Raw genomic sequence first — 20474 nt, 5'->3', positions numbered from 1 at the left:
GGGAAGAGAAGAGGAAGAGGCAGTGAATACACTTATAATAATGCTTTTTAAAAAACAATCAGTTATATATATATTTACTTTGAATTGTTTTTATTTACATATCATATTTTGTGCCTTTTTTCATGTCTTTTTAAACTTCTTGAGCATAATTTTTGATGTTATATTATAATTCAACAAATGTTTATAAAACAATTCCTCTATTGTGATATATTTGAATTTTTTCCATTTTTACTATTATGTAGTAAATCCACAGCTAAATATAATCCTTCTCTCCTCAATATCCCAGCCTGGAACAACTGACCTCCTTCTTTTCTTCCTGAATCTCCTTTTTTCCCTGAGTTCCATGATACTGCATGATTCCTAAACCTGCAAAATAAGTGTTCTTCAAGGTCCTGAACTAGACTCTTCATACAGTTTGACTGTGTCCCCACCCAAATCCCATCTTGGATTCCCAAGTGTTACAGGAGGGACCCGGTGGGAGGTTATCTCCCTACATGAGAGGAGCAAGAGAGAGACGAGGGAGATGTTATACACTTTTAAATCCAGTACAGGCTTCCAAGATAAGAGATCAAGAGCTTGTTTCACTGTCATAGCCTTTCAAAGCTCTTTCTTTGCCTGCTGCCATCCATGTAAGATGTGACTTTCTCCTCCTTGCCTTCCACCATGATTGTGAGGCTTCCCCAGCCACATGGAACTGTAAGTCCAATTAAACCTCTTTCCTATATAAATTGCTCCATCTCAGGTATGTCTTTATCAGCAGCATGAAAATAGACTAATACAACTCTCACATCCCCCTTGTCACCATCTCCCTCCTGGGAGAAGGCGAAGTACTTACTCTCTCTCCTCTCCTCCTCTTCCTTACTGTCTGTCTTTCTTACCTTCCTCTTTTCTTCTCCTTCTCATCACCCGCACCTTCCCCTTCCCCTTTGTATTCATCTGCTAGGGCTATCATAACAAAAAGATACTGGGTGACTTAAGCAAAAGAGGTTTATTTTCTAACAGTTCTGGATTCCAAGATCGAGGTATCAGCATGGTTGCTTTCATCTAAGGCCTCTCTCGTTGGCTTGTATCTTCTCCTTGGTTCCTTACATCATCTTCCCTCTGTAAGTGTCTGTAGCCAAATTTACTCTTCTCATAAGGACAGCAGTCACATCAGATTAGGGTCCACTCTAGTGACCTCATTTTAATTTAATTATCCCTGTAAGGACTCCATTTGCAAATACAGTCACATTCTGAAATACAGGGTGTTGGAACTTCAACATATGAATTTGGAGGAAGAACACAATCTAACCCATAATTCTCTCCTTCTGCTTCTTTTTCCCTCCAAATATCAATTAAGGATTCCCATTCTTTTGGATTGTTTTTGCCTTAGAGATGAAGGGATAGTTGTTGATAAGAAATAACCAAGTGGGACAAACTAACAGGAGGAACTCCTTGCATAACAGAGGATTTTCCTAGCTCACTACACTGAATCAGGTGCCAAGTCCATAGAATGGTGATGCCTGAGTATACAAAAGAGTTTCCAGGGGACTTGTTTAAAATGTAGATTCCTCAGCCTTGCTCCCCAGAGATCCTAGTTCAGTAGTCTGAGGTGGTACACAGGAGTTCCTCAGATGATTCCCATGCAGGTTGGTGCTGGACCACACTTTATGAAATGCTGCTGTAAAGTGTGCTTTCAGGATCTCTCTGGTTCCTTTTTCCCTTTTCCTACCTCCACCTGGTTCAGACCTCATTTCTTCTAACCTAGACTAGTATAATGGCCTTCTACCTGATTCCTATGTCTTCCCCTCCCTATCCCACACCGTGCTGCCAGAATCAGCTTGCTAAATTATCATCTCAAAATCTTTAAATCTCACCATCACCCCTCCCCTCCACTGGCCAACCAATAAATAAACTAGAAGTTTATTGGCTGAGAGTTCTACAGGCTGTAAAGGAAGCATAGTGGCTTCTGCTTCTGGGGAGGTCTCAGGATGCTTCCAATCATGGTAGAAGGCAAAGGGTGAGCAAGGCATCTCACATGGCAGGAGCAGGAGCAAGAGAGAGAGGAGGGAGGTGCTATACACTTTTAAATCCAGTGCAGGCTTCCAAGATAAGAGATCAAGAGCTTGATTCACTGTCACAGCCTTTCAAACTCTCCACTTTCTTCCATGTCCCCTACCTATCAGCCACACTAGAACCATCACCATTCCAGGACAGCTCCCTAAGTTCTCCTGCCTTAGTGGTGCAAGCTGTTTTATCTACCTGGAATTTCCTTTTCTTCCTTCACAAATATCCACCTATCTAAATCCCACTCATGATTTATGATTCATTTTAAATAATACTTTCTTCATTATACCCTTTCGATATTTCTGAGAGTATTTAAGAGTAGGGTCTATGTCACTATCATCCTCATCTAATCTGCAGCATCCAGTCCATGCCTTCTTCCAAGTGGTAGAATCACAAGTATTTGTTGAACTTACTGCCTGATAGTTCAGATCCTATCATTCTATAAATAAACTAGATTGCATTTCTCTAAATGCATTCAGTGGTATGTGCCAACATTGCAGTGCACATTCCCCTGCTCAGCCCTTTCGGACAGCTTCCTGGCTCTTTTTACAGTACATCTCCATCAACTTACATTTCACTCCTTGCAAAGATATTGCAGCTGTCTGCAAACCAGATGATTTCATTGCTTATATCTCTTATTTTCCATATATAAGAATGTTAAATAGGCCCTGTGCCAGAACTTATTCCTGAGGGAACCTTCTATTTACATTTCTCTTCCAAAGTTATTTGCACTGATCCACTTCCTTGTTTTTCTATCACGAGTTTTTCATGCTTCCAGGATCTTCTGTAATGGATTCCCTGAGGGAAGAGACAATGTCATGTTCACCTCCAGCACCTAGCATAAAATCTGGCACACAGAGAGGTTCAATAAATATTGTTTTAAAGAATTAATATAAGGAGGTTAGACAAGAACATTGACCCTGAAGGACCTAAGCAGAGTTAGTGTCCCAGGAGTCAGACTGAGGCCAGGGTGACTCAGCACTGGAGGAACAGTAAATAAGGGTCAGTTTGGAAGACCAAGTACAAGACCATTAAAAGGAGGCAAAGCTTGGGTTTAGGACCCCAGGAGATCAGGATATTTGGGAAACCGGTCAAGACAGGATAAGATCAAAGGGCTCAGGGTGTAAGTTAGTATGAGTGGCTGAGAAAATGTTGGCATCAGTTCTTAGTAGAGGAAATTTAACTGCTCTAAACCACCAGTTTTCTCACTTCTAAAATAGAGATAATAATAATCATAGGGCACCTCAGAGAGTTGTTGTGAGAATTAAATGTCATCCGACATTTTTTTAATTGAGTCATTATTATGTTCCATACTCTGTGCTAGGTGCTAGGTAATTGTTTACATTCAAGGACAAGGTCAAATGAGAATCCATGTTTCTATCCTTGATGGCTCATCTTCATTTGTAGCCTCATGAAAGCCTTTTTTTTTTTTTTAAGATAGAGTCTTGCTCTGTCACCCAGGTTGGAGTACAGTGGTGTGATCTCAACTCACTGCAACCTCCTCCTTTTGGGTTCAAGCGATTTTCCTGCCTCAACCTCCTGAGCAGCTGGGATTACAGGTGCCCGTCACAACACCCAGCTAATTTTTTTTCTTTTTTTGGTAGAGATACAGTTTCACCATGTTGGCCAGGCTGGTCTCGAACTCCTGACCTCAGGTAATCTGCCCACGTTGGCCTCCCAAAGTGCTGGGATTACAGGCGTGAGCCACCACTCTTGGCCTGAAAGACTTTTAGAAATCTAAATTACAGTGACTTGGATCCGCCTTACCTGTATTCTTGCCTATTACCTCAAAGAACTCCAATGGATCAACCAAAGCATGATTTATCTCCACATACTTCATGCTACCTTTTTTTCCTCAAATTTCCAGAGTTTCTGAAGAATTCAAGTGAGCCACTGTTTTATTTTAATCCCCCCTAAATTTCTTAGTGTGGACTGAAACTCACCACCACAAATTACCCTGGATCTCTCTGCAAACAACTGTTTATACATTGTATTAATCAATTCTCACACTGCTATAAAGAAATTCCTGAGACGGAGTAACTTAAAGAAAGGAGGTTTATTGGCTCAGAGTTTTACAGGCTGTACAGGAAGCATAGGGGCTTCTGCTTCAGGGGAGGCCTCAGGATGCTTCCAATCATGGTGGAAGGCAAAGGGGGAGCAAGGCATCTCACATGGCAGGAGCAGGAGCAAGAGAGCAGGAGCAAGGGAGGTGCTACACACTTTTAAATGACCAGATCTCATGAGAACTCACTGTCATGAGAATAGCACCAAGAGGGTAGTGCTAAGCCATTCCTGAGAAATCCACCCCCATCATGCAACCATCTCCCCTGCTCTCTCTTGTTCCTGCTTCCCTCATATGAGATGCCTCATTCCCCCTTTGCCTTCTGCCATTATTGAAAGCTTCCTGAGCCTCTCCAGAAGCAGAAGCTGCTATTTTTCCTGTACACCTTGCAGAACCATGAGCCAATGAAACCTCTTTTCTTTATAAATTACTCAATCTCAGGTCTTTCTTTATAGCAGTGCAAAAACAAACACGCACAGAAAATTGGTACCAAGGAGCAGGACATTGCTATAAGGATACCTGAAAATGTGGAAGCAACTTTGGAACTGGGGGGCAGAGGTTGAAAGAGTGTGGAGGGCTCAGAAGAAGACAGGAAAATGAGGGATAGTTTGGAACTTCCTAGAGACTTGTTAAATTGTTGTGACAAAAATGCCAACAGTGATATGAACAATAAAATCCAGGCTGAAGAGATCTTAGATGAAAACAAGAAACTTACTGGGAACGAGAGCAAAGGTCACTTTTGCTATGCCTTAGCAAAGAACTTGGCTGCATTGTGCTCCTGCCCTAGGGATCTGTGGAACTCTGAACTTGAGAATGATGATTTAAAGTGTCTGGTAGAATAAATTTCTAAGCAGCAAAACATTCAAGATGTGACTAGACTGATTATAACAGCCTATTCTCACATGAACAAGCAAATAAATGACCTGAAGTTGGAACTTACATTTTAAAATAAGTTTACATTTAACCTTATATTTAAATTTTAACTCGTGTCTAAAAGGAAGTAGAGTGTAAAAGTTTGGAAATTTTGCAGCCTGGCCATGTGGTAGAAAAGAAAAGCCCATTTTCAGGAGAAGAATTCAAGCAGGCTGCAGAAATTTGCATATATAAAAAGGAGTCAGGTGCTGATAGCCAAGACAACATGGGAAAGGCCTTGAAGGCATTTTGCAGACCTTTGGGGCAGTTCCTCGCATCACAGACCCAGAGTCCTAGGAGGGAAGAATGGTTTTGTGGGCCAGGCCCAGGGCCTCACTGTCCTGCACAGCTTTGGGACACTGTTCCCTGCATCCCAGCTGCTCTAGCTCCAGCTATGGCTCAAAGGGACCCAGGTATAGCTTCAAAAGGTGCAAGTCATAAGCCTTGGTGGCTTCCATGTGGTGTTAAGGCTGTAGGTGCACAGGATACAAGAGTTGAGGCTTGGGAGCCCCCACCTAGATTTTAGAGGATGTATAGAAAAACCTGGATGTCTAGGCAGAAGCCAGCGGCTGGGCAGAGTGCTCACAGAGAACATCTACTAGGGCAGTGTGGGAGGGGGAAGTGTGAAGTTGGAGCTCCCACACAGAGTCCCCACTGGGGCACTGCTAGTGGAGCTGTGAGAAGAGGGCTACCATCCTCTAGAGCCCAGAAAGGTAGATCCATCCACAGATTGCACTGTGCACCTGGAAAAGCCACAGGCACTCAATGGCAGACACTGAGAGCAGCTGCAGGGGCTGAACCCTGCAAAGCCACAGAAGCAGGGCTGCCCAAGGCGTTGGGAGCCCACCTGTCACACCAGTGTACCCTGGATGTGGGACATGGGGTCAAAGGAGATTGTTTTGGAGCTTTAAAATATTACTTCCCTGCTGTGTTTCAGACATGCATGGGGCCTGTAGACCCTTTGTTTTGGCCAACTTCTCCCTTTTGGAATGGGAGTATTTATCAAACGCCTATACCCCCATTGTATCTTGGAAGTAACTAACTTATTTATTATTTTACAGGCTCATAGGTGGAAGAGACTTACCTTGTCTCAGATGAGACTTTGAACTTTGAACATTAAAAAAAAAATTTTTTTTTAATTGTACTTTAGGTTCTGGGGTACATGTGCAGATCATGCAGGATTGTTGCATAGGTACATATATGGCAAGGTGGTTTGCTGCCTCCATCCCCCCATTACTTATATCTGGCATTTCTCCCCATGTTCTCTCTCCCCAACCTCCCCACCCTCCACTATTCCTCCCCTAACCCCCACAACAGACCCCAGTGTGTGATGCTTCCCTCCCTGTGTCCGTGTGTTCTCATTGTTCAACACCCACCTGTGAGTGAGAACATGCAGTGTTTGATTTTCTGTTCTTGTGTCAGTTTGCTCAGAATGATGGTTTCCAGATTCATCCATGTCCCTACAAAGGATACAAATTCATGATTTTTTTTATGGCTGCCTAGTATTCCATGGTGTATATGTGCCACATTTTCCTTGTCCAGTCTATCATGGATGGGCATTTGGGTTGGTTCCAGGTCTTTGCTATTGTAAACAGTGCCACAGTGAACATATGTATGCCTGTGTCTTTATAATAGAAGAATTTATAATCCTTTGGGTATATACGCAGTAATGGAATTGCTGAGTCAAGTGGAATTTCTATTTCTAGATCCTTGAGGCATCACCACACTGTCTTCCACATGGTTGAACTAGTTTACACTCCCACTAACGGTGTGAAAGTGTTCCTATTTCTCCACATCCTCTCCAGCATCTGTTGTCTCCAGATTTTTTAGTGATCACCATTCTAACTGGCATGAGATGGTATCTCAATGTGGTTTTGATTTACATTTCTCTAATGACCAGTGATGATGAGCATTTTTTCATATGTTTGTTGGCCTCATATATGTCTTCTTTTGAAAAGTGTCTGTTCATATCCTTTGCCCACTTTTGAACTGGTTTGTCTTTTTCTTGTAAATCTGTTTTAGTTCTTTGTAGATTCTGGATATTATTAACCCTATATCATATGGGTAGATTGCAAAAATTGTTTCCCATTCTGTTGGTTGCTGGTTCACTCTAATGATTGTTTATTTTGCTGTAAGAAGCTCTGGAGTTTAATTAGATCCCATTTGTCTATTTTGGCTTTTGTTGCCAATGCTTTTGGTGTTTTAGTCATGAAGTCCTTGCCTATGCCTATGTCCTGAATGGTTTTGCCTAGGTTTTCTCCTAGGGTTTTTATGGTGGTAGGTCTTATTTTTAAATCTTTAATCCATCTGGAGTTAATTTTAGTGTAAGGTGTCAAGAAGGGGTCCAGTTTCTGCTTTCTGCACATGGTTAGCCAGTTTTCCCAACACCATTTATTAAACAGGGAATCCTTTCCCCGTTGCTTGTTTTTTCAGGTTTGTCAAAGATCAGATGGTTGCACATGTGTGGCATTGCCTCTGAGGCCTCTGTTCTGTTCCATTGGTCTATGCTGTTTTGATTACTGTAGTGTTATAGCATATTTTGAAGTTGGTAAAAGTTTATTCAAAAGTTTAGAGCAAGAAGAGAATAAAGTCCACTTGGAAGAGGGCAAAGCAGGTGACTTGAGAAATAAAGTGCGTGGTTTGATCTTTGACTTGGGGGTTTTATACATTGGTATGCTTCTCAGGGGTTGCATTCCTTCTTCCCTGATTCTTCCCTTGGGATGAGTTCTCTGTATGCACTGAACTTTGGACATTTGAGTTTTGCTATAATGAGTTAAGATTTTTGGGGACTGTTGGGAAGGCATGGTTATATTTTGAAATGTGAGAAGACCATGAGGTTTAGGAGGAGCCAGGGGCAGAATAACATGGTTTGGATCTGTGTCCCCACTCAAATTTCATATCTAATTGTAATCCCTAATGCTGGAGGTGTGGCCTGGCAGGAGGTGATTGGATCTTGAGGGCAGTTTCTCATGAGTGGTTTAGCACCATCCCCCTTGGTACCATTCTCATGATAGTGAGTGAGTTCTCATGAGATCTAATCAATTAAGTTTGTGGCACCTCCCACCCCTTTCTCTCTCTCTCTCTCTCTCTCTCTCTCTTTCTCTCTCTCTCTCTTTTTCTCTCTCTCTCTGTTTCTCTCCTGCTCCTGCAATGTAAGCCATGCCTGCTCCTGCTTCACCTTTTGTCATGATTATGCATTTCCTGAGGCCTCCTCAGAAGCTGAGCAAATGCCAGCATCATGCTTCCTATATAGTCTGAAGAACTGTGAGCCAGTTAAACCTCTTTTCTTTATAAATCACCCAGCATCAGGGTATTTCTTTATAGCAATGTGAAGACAGACTAATATGCACATTATGAAGACTATTTCACCTAGAAGTTACTTCAAAATTCTTGGATAGGTGGTACTGACTTCTAATGATATGTCTAGCTATTCTCAGCCAGTGTTGTTGAGAGTAACCAAGTCATCCAATTTAATTGAGTCTATGGGAATTATAGAGAGAATCTCAGTAAATTAAAGAATCTCCACTTTGAAAGGGATACTTGGATCATCTAGCTCAATTCCCAGTATTCTAACTGGAAATACTTAGGCCAATTATCTAATATTTCCTTTTCATCTCTGAGCATGAATTTTGAATCCTGATCATCAAATGTTGCCACCAATTCTGTCTTCCTCCTTTGGTAGTTTTAATCTTTAATTCTAACTTTGGACACCCTTAAAGATGCTTTCAAATTATTTTTGACCACCTCATTTCTAGCAAGTAAGTTTATCTTCCTGTAGAACTCACAGAATACAGTTGTAAAATACATGAAGCAATAATAGAACTAAAAGGAAAAATAGATAAATCCACAATTTTAGTTGGAGACTTCAACACCCCTCTCTCAACAGTTGATAGGATAACTGAACAGAAGGTCAGAAAAAATATAAAAGTGATCTACAGAAGAAGCAGAATTGGAAAACAAGTAAAAAAAGAAAATATATGGAAGTGATGATTTTACACATGTATAAAAAACTGACATTTTAGAAATAATCTTTGGACTTTTAGAAATATTTGATTTTATAGCTATTGCCTGAATGTTATTTTGGCTTCCAAAAGATCTCACAGGCCAGGATTGATGGCTCATGCCTGTAATCCCAACACTTTGGGAGGCCGAGGTGGGTGAATCACCTGAGGTCAGGAGTTTAAGACCAGCCTGGCCAACATGGCAAAACCCCATCTCTACTAAAAATACAAAAATTAGCCAGTATGTGGTGGCATCTGCCTGTAGTCCAAGCTACTTGGGAGGCTGAGGCAGAAGAATCATTTGATGCAGTGAGCCAAGATTGCACCACTATAGTCCAGCCTGGGTGACAAATTGAGACTCAGTCCCCGACCCCAAAAAAAGACCTCACAAATTTGCTTTAGTCTTGTTTTTAGCAATGTTCTCAGTGCCTAGATTTATTTATCCATTCAGTTATTCAACAAATATTAATGCCTACTATAAGCAAGCCATTGCACTGGGCATTACAATTGATTTTATTGTTTTTGAAATGTTTAATAAGTAAATTCTATATAGAAGAAACTAATAATAGTATATAGTATAAATAAAATAAACTGTTTAAAAAAGCTGTAGGACTATATTAGTCTGATCGAGCTGCTATAACAAAATACTACAGACAGGGTAGTTTAAACAACAGAAATGTTCTTACAGTTCTGAAGACTGGGAGTCCCAGTCCAATGTATAAGCCGGGTTGATATCTGGTAAGGCTCCTCTTTGGTTTAAAGACAGTCCTTCTTAGTATGTCCTCACATAGCCTATCCTCTGAGTGCATGCAGAGAGAGAGATATCTTCTTCTTCTTATAAAGCCATCCATCCTATCAGATTAGGGCCCCACATTTATGATCTCTTTTAACCTTAAAACCCATCTCCAAACATAGCCACATTGGAGATTAGGGCTTCAACACACAAATTTGGAAGAGGACACAACTTAGCCCATAGCAAGAACTAAATCAGTCAGCAAGCATCCTTTACTTCTTTCAGAGGTTCTTCTCTGGAGAGAATTATAGAATTTTAGTTCTCACCAGCACCCCGTTGTTGTATGTAAGAAAAAAACACAATTTGGAGAGAGAAAATGGCTTTCCTGAAGATCACAGAGTACATGAGAACAGAGAAAGTAGCAAAACCCAAGTCTCCAGTGCACTGTCCTTTTGGTCTGGCCTTGGATCAGAGAGTTACTGCTCCACACCATACATTGAAGCTGCAGCTAGCTTTAATAGATATTTCTACCATGCACTCTATGGACTCTTCCTATTAATCTTCTCCCCAGATCTCCCTCCTCACATTTACCAAAATATCACATCGGAGCTTCTAACCAAAATCTTTTGCCCGAGAATCCAAAGCTGGCTTTCTCTTGTGAGTACTGAGTTTGTCAGAACCATCTTGGGGATTTTATTATCCTTCATGATACAGGCCCAGTACAATCTGAATATAGACTCTGTATAATCTTCTGCCATCAGGGCCAACAGATAAATGACTCCCCTCTCTGTACCATCTCTGTCATTTGGTGGGGATAATTTTTGGATTAGAGAAGGTTCATCAAGGTCATTGCTTCTTCCAGATTGTGAGCCATATTGAAGATATGCTCCCTTCAATATGAAATGTAGTTGCATTTTCATCCACCATCCCCGGCTCTCTCTTCTCATGACTTGAGGACTGATGTGCTACTGAAGACCTTGAAAAATGACTAATTGACCTAGTCAACCCATCAATCTCTCTGGCTCAGTCTTTCCCACTCACAGAAGACAAACGCCTTCTCTGAGGGCCAGGACTTTATTTATACTTACAACAGGGATTTTGTTTTTGTTTTTTGAGACACAGTCGAGTCTCACTCTGTCACCCATGCTGGAGTGCAGTGGTGAGGTCTTGGCTCACTGGAACCTCCATCTCCCAGATTCAAAGGATTCTCCTGCCTCAGCTTCCTGAGTAGCTGGGATTACAGGCATGCTCCACCACACCCAGCTAATTTTCGTATTTTTAGTAAACATGGGGTTTCACTATGTTTACCAGGCTGGTCTTGAACTCCTGACCTCATAATCCATCTGCCTTGGCCTCTCAAAGTGCTGGGATTACAGGCGTGAGCCACCACGCCTGGCCTTACAACAGGTATTTTAATATCAGGCAGATGCACAAACCCAGTCCAACAAACCAGGCAGCAAATCCGCTGCTACTGGGATTTCTCTCTTGCTCTCTCTTTACCTTCTTTCTCTTTCTTCTTTCTTTTCTTTTTTCTTGATCACCTTTTCCTTAGATTTGTAAATCCTTAGACTTGTACTAATTAATCGTTCTTGCTATTTAGCAACTGGCATTGTCACTACCACATATGGCCCAAGATGGCAGACTTTAGTTGACTAATAAGTTGGTTGGTTGACTGGGTAGACTTTTCTGAGTATGATGTTTGGTTCATCAATACAAGAATCACAGAACCTCTGGGTTGGGTGTGCTGATTCTTAAACCCTAGTTGCACATTAGAAGAACTTTTATAAAATACCAATGTCTGGGCCCCACCTTCACAGATTCTGATTTAATTTGGTCTTTTTCTCAAAGGTTCTCCATGTGATTCTCATGGGTGGCCAGGATTGAGAATGTCTGGATAGAGCTAAAAGGTTACCCAGACAACCATTGATCTGATACTTAAATCCCTTCTACTGGGAAATCCAGAAAGATGACTCTTCCTGGATTTTCTTTCTGAAACTAAAATTCTAGGTAGTATTGTCTTCCTGGCAATCTTCCTGGGTATAAAAACTCTGCTCTGTTATTATAGAATGAAGCAGCAGGTAATGGTTAGTGGTAGAACAGAACTTCCCCTAAAAAATCCAGCAGTGCTTAGCTGTGGCACTTCCTGATGTTAGGGAAATATCCTCCTAGGTCACTTGTTCTCACCTGGGGGAAAATCTCCCCCCAAGTGATGTTTGGCAATGTCTGGAGACATTTTTGGTTGTCACAACTTGGTGGAATGCCACTGGAACCTAGTGGGGGGAAGGCCATGGATGATGCTAAGCATTGTGCAATGCACCAAACACCTCCCAACAGCAACGAATTATTTGGTTCAAAATGTCAGTAGTGCCAAGGTTGAGAAACTATTTCCTAGATTCTTGCTCTCAGGTCCCCCATTACACCCCCAAGAGATACCACCCTTAATGGAATTCATCCTAAAGCATTTATTTCTTTCTGAAGCATGATTGCAGCACTGTTTCCCAAATCAACATTTTACATCCCTTTTAAGCATCTTAGAATGTGATCATCCTGCTTTACTTTGAAGAAATGAAGGCTGCTGCCTGACGGTGTATGTCAAAGAGACAGAATAATCCCAGGGCTGCCTTTTCCACTTGCTGCTTCCTTTCCCATCTGGCTGCCTTCCTGAAATACAGAATGAGCTGAGCCCTATGACCTGATGGAGGCCCTGCCAAGCCCACCTTGACCAGGTGCTGCAGCCAATGGAGCTGGTCCTCAGGGTGCAGGTCACTCCATGAGATGTGGCAGCTGGGCTTATCAGCTGCCAGCCTGGCTAGGTCAGGCCTGCTGCCAAGTTGATTAACAAATACTGGACTGACACTTCAAGAAGGGCCTAAACCTGCTGATTTTCCTCCCTACTTCCTTTGATCACTTCATTATTAAATTAAAGATTGTTGTGATTTAAACTGAACTCTCAGGCAGCCTAGGGATAAACATGGGGTTTCATGAAGCAACTGAACCTGGTACGGCATTTACCAAATCCAATCTCAGCTGGGTGCTCTTTATTTCTCTTAAAAAAAAAAAAAAATTTAAAACTCTAAGGGCTTGAAGTAGAAGTAGAACCTTCCCCTGCAGTGTCAGGAGCCCACACAGAGAGACTGGCATGCCAGGAAAGGGAGCTGATTATAAATAGCATAAAAAGCAGCATCAGTCAGAACTCACTGATGTGCCTGAGCAAAATGTTAAAAGAAACAAATAGCTTCCAAAAGAGGAAGCAATGGTTTTCTTTTATTTTTATAATTTAAAGTGCTAAGGAACAAAAGCAGTCTATATTCATATAGTTTTAAGCACACACACACACGTGTGCATGCACAAATAACATACACACTAACAGAGTCCCTTTAAGAAAATGATGGATAATCATTTTAAAATAACAAAATCACAAGTAGAGCCTCACAGAGGGAGCAGCTTTCCTTTCTCTTCTGTGTAATTGATGCTATTTATTTAGAAGGTCTATGGTTTCCCTTTGTGAAGTAATTTTTCTGTATGTGTATTTTTTTCCAGCTTAGATGGAAACCATTTGAGATTCCAAAAGCATCTCAAAAGAAAGTGGACTTTGTGAGTGTAAGTCAGTCCTATCTATGCACTTCCTACTGCTCTCCTCTCTTCTGTGGTGAGTGAGCCAACCATATGCAGGCTGAATTCCAAGCAGAAGCAGCCCTATCAGGAGGCAGCAGAGACAAAACCATCTGCATATGCTTTGGGGGCTGGCGGAGGGATGTCTTACTTACAGAAACCATATGGCCCCTGACACCAAAAGGTACTCATTAACTATTTATATCTCAGAAAGGCCAATGGCAATTGAACATTTTTCTACTTAAGCTCCTTTCTTTTGGCTAGAACAGGGGCTTTGAACCTTTTTGCCTGTTTTGATAGTCTGATGATGTCTTTGTTTATAAATGTATGAAATAAATTATATAAAATTACAAAGAAACTAATGATATTGAAATATAATGACAAAAATACCATTAAAAACAAATTTGATTTGTAGTCATATATATGCTTTCTTGTTAATGTGCTAAATCATAATATCTATGGAAAACATATAATAATTATGGTATCAGCATAAATATACTTTGAGGTATCTATAACAACTATAATGTGATATCCATTATTTTTATCATTGATAAAGTTACAGGCACCTCTTATCCTGCTATGGTTTGTTGCCTACATTCATATTAGTTTAAGGAAATGATAAATTTCACTCAGAGATTAGCAAAAATAAATAGAAAATATTTCCCATCCAAGTTCATTATCTTCCTGAAGTAGATTGGGCTAGAATGGCATCAGCTCAGCAAGGCAACTCTAGTTAGTGCAATGCTGATTGGAAGCTCTGTTCGGTAGTTATAGGTGCTAGGAGTACTGGAATAACTCCAGAGTAAGGAGTATCTGGGAGAGAGGAGAAAGGAGCTCTAAGGAAGTGGGGCTCAAAGAAACCAGTGGAGGTTTCCACAGACCACCTTCAGCTCATGGCTTTCTTAGGGACAGTCCAAGTGCCCAACCATAGGACAAATTGTTGGAATCATCTTGAAGTTCTCATCTTTATTAAGTACTCCAAACCTTGTGTAGACTAACTTAAATATACCCTAAACTTACAAATTGATTTAAAATACAAAACAATAGCCCCATCCCCTTTCTTGTGTGAACTGTGGATATCTGGAGGAGCAGAGCTCCCTCCTTTGTGCTCTACATCTGCAGGTTTGGGGCTGAGGGCTGTTTTGAGAAGGCCCATGTGTTAAGGTTTCTTGCACTGTGGATCATCTGGTCACACAGAAGAGAGAATTGCAGTCTGTCAGAATGCAGTCCTCTGCCCTGTTCCAGAGAGATTAGGTCAACCCTATTCATAAGCAGAGGGCTGCCCATAGTGGAGTGTACTTGAGGGGCCTTAACTGGTCCCTGATGCTGCAGCCTTCCTCCCTGAGCCACGTAGATGCCTGATAGTACCTCCAACAGACTCTCTTCTTCCAGTTGATGTCAACCATCAAACTGATAAAATACCAAGTAATGAACTGATGCTCTGTAAGTTCTTCTGATATAGCCACTAAGACAACCCAGATTTAGGCCATGCCTGGAGACTAGGGTAAACCACAAACTACCAAACATGAATCAGTAAATTCAGGCTCCTCAGAGGCTGCCTGGATTCCAAATGTCCCACTGGTCCCGAAGGGAAGACCCTAGTAGAAATGTTCTTCATGACCATCAGGGACCAGTGGAAGGGCTGTCTCTTGGGCACTGTTCACATTAACCTTTCCCTCTCCTGTGGCTCTCTCCCAGGGCCTGCACACCTTGTGTGGAGCTGGAGACATAAAGTCTAACAATGGGATTGCTATCCACATTTTCCTCTGTAATACCTCCATGGAGAACAGGTAAGTGGCTAGGTTCTAGACTAGGATATACCCATCCCTTAAGGGCTGTCGGCCAGAAGGTAAACTCCAGATCTCGCTCTTGTGAAGTCACATATGCACATACATAGTTGTTTTTGTTATTTGGTTTTTCCTCAAGGCAATATTGATATATATTTATTGACAATGATAATAAATGAGCCAAAAGGCATTTATCTTGACTGGTACCCATGATATAAACAAGAACATCACATAGCAATGTAAACAGAAAAGGGAGGAGGGAGCCCTGGAATGTAGGAGTAGATTGAAAGGCATTTGACTTTGAGTCCAAATATTGTTTTGTTGTTGTTTTTTAATACTTCAAGGATTTTTCTGAGCCAAATATGAGTGACCTCAGCCAAATATGATCCTGAGAACATGTGCCCAAGGTGGTTGGGCTGCAGCTTGGTTTTATACATTTTAGGGAGACATAAGACATCAATCAATACATGTAGGGTGTACATTAGATCAAACAGTAGTTTTTTGTCTCAGTAGAAAAATAACAGCACATTTAAAGGAGAAAGAAAAGAAAACAGAGAAATAGAGAACTTAGGAACTCTGTAGTTGCAGGTCGACCTTTGGGCTCTGAATGATGTAATTTTCCCATCAGTTTAAAATGTGTACAACAGACTGTAATATGTAACCAGCTGGAGTACTAGAAACCCTGGCATGCCCTTGAACTTTTCCATTTTACACAAACGCTTGCAAGTAGAGGCATCTTTCTCCGTGTCTTTCCTCCGTTCTTAGATTGTTTCCCACACTTTTTTTCTTAAAAGAAGGAACTGAACTGTGGCCTGGGAGTTGTTTGGGTGGTGGATCGGTGTACTGATTGTGGGCAGGACTCCACAGTGTTTCACCACGGAGTCATTTCCACCCTCTTATGTGTCTCAGTTTCTTTCTCCAGAGATCTAGCACCTCGGAGAGGCCTCAAAATGCCAAGTGATCAGCTCTTATATGCATTTCCAGGACAAACCTTTTTAAACTATTTTTTTGTAGGGCGGTTCCCTGTAGGGCCACTGCACATCACAGGGGATTAATCCCCCACACACTGCAACTCAGCCCCTAGACACCCAAGGTGACTTTTAGCTGGGAGGAACAAAATGCCCTTTCTCTGTAAAAGTGACAGTTCAATTTCTCACGCAAATGTGCAGACAAGCCAATTGAGCTAAATTTTGGGAGAAAAAAACAATGGAGAAGACTGTTTAGAATGCACTTTCAAACTGGAAACCAAAAGGGTACCCAAAAGGGGGTCATTCTTCTTGTCTTTAGAAAAAGACAATGGAGACAATCCTTTAGAATGCATCCGTGAACTAGAATTAGGAACCTAAACAAGAACTTCCTAGGAGGAAAAAGAAAAAAACTCAGAATAAATCAAGGACCATCAACAAAATAGGGCTCAGAGGGACTTAACAGTTCCATCAGAGGAGAAGCCCAAAGTTGAAGGGGCTTTCGATGAGCCCCTGCTGGTACCTTAGCTCTGAGTTCAGGCAATTCCTTCAGGGTTCTGAGTATTCTCTGAGACCCTTTGTGTCCAGGTGCCAAATTATTGTTGACAAAAAGAGTCAAACTATTAATATGTAAAATATTTGAGTTTATTTATTCTGGGCCAAATATGAGTGACCAGTAACCCATGACCCAACCCTCAGGAGACCCTAAGAACATATGCTCTTGAATATCCTTAATTTCTAAGGTTCTTCAGGGCTGTTCTTGAATCCCAGGTCACTCTGTGTGAGTTTCCATTAGGACCACCCGTTAGTGGCAGATCAAGCTAACAAACTTTGGATTCAGCTAATAGTTCTGTGTAAGCTTAAAATTCCTAAGTAGAGGAGCTTATAAACTGGCTTTGCAAAACAAGCATGCAAATGGCATTCTTCCCTTATTATACACTACCTCTGGAACTGGACCGTTTGTGTCCAAAGCTCAACTCCACATTTTCTGGCTAGCGACCTGTGGTGTAAGACATTTAACTCCTGAGCCATGAATCAGGGGCAAGATCACACCCTTATGACAATGCTCTGGAGGCCTCTCTTTGGGTCAAATTTCATATCAGGCCAACTCCCCTGTCTCCATTTGAGCCGCACTGGCCTTCATTCACTTCCTTCAACCTGCCACATGCTCTTCTCCTTCTGAGCACTTGCACTTGCTGTTCCTTCTGCCTGGAACATTCTTTCCTTTCTCCAAACCTCACCTAGATAACGCCTTCAGATCTCTGGTCAAATGTGTCCCTTCTTTGAAGAAGCCTTTGCTCATTCTTCAAACTAACCAAGTCCTTATTCTTTCATTCCCTTGAACAGGGCCATTACAATGATGATTTTGTTCTGCAGTTATTTGATTGCTGCAATGATTTTGTTCTGTAATTGTTTGATTGCTCTCTGACTCCCCACTAGACTCCAGGTTCCACAAGGGCAGAGCTTGAGTCATTTTGCTCCCCATTTTATACCCAGCTCTGAGCTTGGTACAGAGTAGGTACTAAACAATAATCTGTGTTATGAATTAATTTATCTAGATAATGTTAAAACTGAAAATCACAGCAATTACTCTATATGTTTCAGATGCTTTTACAATTCAGATGGGGACTTCTTGATTGGTGAGTTCTTAAGACTTCAGACCCGCTCACTGTTAACTGACCCCTGGCCACAAGCTGCTTTCTAATTTTATGCACATTACTTTCCTTCATTCTCCAGTCTGTCTTATTTCATTTAGTGCAATCCAGAGACTGAGGTCTAGAGGCCACAAGTGGTCTGGAAAAGATTTCTAGTGTACCTCAGAGCCCCTCTTCTATTTCTTTGTCTGTCTGTCTTTGACCATCTCTTCTGGACCTTTCTGATGTGGGAGACCTGGGCAGCTGAAAAGAAAGGAAGACTAATACTAATGGGATTAACTTATTAAGATAACTGTATTTGCCTTTGAACTCGCTCAGTAAAAGCCCATTTATCATCAGTAACTGCAGTTTAAGTTCAAATTTTCATGAGACCATCTAAAATGTAAAGTCTATCAGAGATTGTTCTGGTCTATCTATTATATTTGATGGTTTTTTTAGTATCAATATTTTGGAGTCAACATTTTGGTATATATGTTACACAAGCAAATGTCAGCCTTTCACTGAAACTAACAGAAATGGGTGACTTTCCATCCTATTTCTGCTACCATTTTTTGGCCATGTCACAAAATTGTGCGTATACAAGTTCCTTGCCTGGTGACCACAAAAGCAGAGTCATTGTTTTATTCACATTCTTCTAGATAGGAAAATAGCTAATCTAACTTGTCAGAATATATCTTTTCGCCCAAGAGACTCAGTAAAGCTCTTTTCATTTGGAATGAAAAAGCAAACGCAGCCCTTAAGCCTTTCCTGTTCGTGAAATGGTTATGACACCAAAAGAATTGCTCACCACTGCCCTGTCTTTTTTTGTCAGTTCCCCAGAAAGGGAACCTTCTCATTTACACCGAGTTTGGCAAGATGCTTGTACAGCCCAATGAGATCTGCGTCATTCAGGTTGGTGATGTGTCCCCTCTCTTCCCTGCCTCTCACTAATTTGGGAGCAGTCAGATGTTTCAGCTGCTGCTATTTCCAACTCTAAAATTTCTCTGTCATGTCTGGGCAACGAGGAGGGAGCTTGAGTTATGCAGAAGGTTCCATGTGCTGAAGAGTAAGCAAGCTTGGGTGCCTGCTTTGTTTTAATATAGCACATAATTCTAAAGCACAGACCACTTGTCACTGCACTTTACTAAATATTTACATACACTCTGGATAAGGCCCTATTCCCACTAATGGCAATAGAGACAGTGAAGGTTGACTTTTTTTTTTTTAATGTGACTAAATCAGGCTTATCGTTATCTCTGGACCCAATGAGAGGGTAGACTAGAATTGGCTTGGGTCACATATGTGATTAGGAATTAAGTTTTGCTTTTTAACTCATCTTTGCTCTGGTCACCTCTCAGTCAGCTCAACAAACCAGAGCTTTATTTTTGCATGTGGGACCGGCTATGGCTCTGGGCAGCTTCTTTATAACTACAGCTGTGATTTCAGAGGGCACACCAGTGTCTACTTTCCATTCCAGAGAGGAATGCGGTTCAGCATAGATGTGTTTGAGGAGACCAGGGGCTACATCTTGGAGGTCTACGGTGTCCACTTTGAGTTACCTGACCTTGGACCAATTGGTAAATCTTCATTACAAGCCTCTAAGCCTCACTTGAGATGTAGGACACAGATAATTGCATGAAAGTTAAACATCCTTCCCTCTTCACTATCTCACTCAAATTTCCACTTTTCTCTCTAGATAAATTCTTCTCTAGACCAAGCATCTTTCCATAAAATACATGCAAAACAGAAAGCAACCCAAACCAATCCATTATAAATCTCTCTAGAATAGTATATAAACATTGGAGATAAAGACAGCATGTAGTAGATTTCTGGTTGCACACACAGTGTGTACAGGAAAAACTGTAGAAGTTTGGGTTACTGTGGGCCAGGGTCACCAGAAACAGCTCCACAAAAGAGATGAGAATTTGACTAATTCTTTACGAAAAGTTGAGGAGAGTAAAGAGGAGAGGGAACAGCTTTGCAGAAGCATACAAGTGGGAATAAGCTTTGTGATTAGGAGGAAGATCTTTTTGCTCAGTCAATGGGTTGTTTATAGACAATAAAGTGAGAAGGCCATAAAAATGGCCTCTGCTGTATTCCTATGGAAAGGAGGGATGGACTGGGTGACACATAGTCTATGAACCTCTGTGTATACCCCACCAAATCCACACACTTAGCTGTCAAAAAAAGTATATCACTCAGTGCTATGAAGGATCTAGAAACCATACCCCAGGAGGCAGATTAAAATATTCAAAAGGGAACCAAGGCCTCCCCAGCCCCCATTCTTCTGGCAAGCTTGAGGAAGTGAAAATGTTAGAAGGGGTTAATCTCAAACTGTCTCTTGGAGCAAAAGGAGTGGCTGGGAAAATTGGCCTCTGGTTTCCTCTTTGGTCACACCTCCCAGTTCTTCTCTTCCTTGTCAACGGCTTTTTAGAGCAAACAGGGACAGGCCAGTGTGTGCCTTCTGGTCAACTCCCCTGAGGAATCCAAATATGCAGAGGAAGGTGGGAGGCAGCAAGAGGCAGCTGGAGCCATGGTGGGCCGTCTGTCATCCTGTTCACCGCCCACTCTTCCCACTCTGCTCTGGCTTCCTGCTGCTATACAGTCAGCATAGCCTTCAGGTTCCATGGAACATGTATCCTCTGGAAAATATCTATAATTTACTAACCAGCCAGGGGCTTATTTTTTTTAACCCCAGGAGCTGGAAATGATAAAACACTCC

General features: G+C 41.6%; 1 protein-coding gene and 1 long non-coding RNA gene across 5 annotated transcripts in view; one reads left to right on the top strand and one right to left on the bottom strand.

The window, feature by feature from the left end:
- The window catches only part of HGD (homogentisate 1,2-dioxygenase), a 54951-nt gene that overhangs the window by 17214 nt on the left and 17263 nt on the right, over positions 1-20474 (top strand). For 3 of the 4 annotated variants that reach the window (XM_012463913.2, XM_012463915.2, XM_012463914.2), the window contains 5 exons: positions 13295-13354; positions 15065-15156; positions 17724-17758; positions 18585-18664; positions 19230-19329. In XM_012463913.2, coding sequence (XP_012319336.2) covers positions 13295-13354; positions 15065-15156; positions 17724-17758; positions 18585-18664; positions 19230-19329 — 367 coding nt within the window. The remainder of the gene's footprint in view (positions 1-13294; positions 13355-15064; positions 15157-17723; positions 17759-18584; positions 18665-19229; positions 19330-20474) is intronic. The other variant, XM_012463916.2, reaches the window with a different exon arrangement.
- Positions 1-20474, bottom strand: part of LOC135274222 (uncharacterized) — a 31577-nt gene that overhangs the window by 8268 nt on the left and 2835 nt on the right. The window lies entirely within an intron of this gene.

The sequence above is a fragment of the Aotus nancymaae genome, unplaced genomic scaffold (genome assembly GCF_030222135.1).
Source record: "Aotus nancymaae isolate 86718 unplaced genomic scaffold, 86718_ANA_hifiasm-v0.15.2.pri h1tg000011l, whole genome shotgun sequence".
NCBI classification, from domain to species: domain Eukaryota; kingdom Metazoa; phylum Chordata; class Mammalia; order Primates; family Aotidae; genus Aotus; species Aotus nancymaae.
Note: the sequence above shows the minus strand (reverse complement) of the source record. Positions and strands in the feature narration are given on the sequence as shown.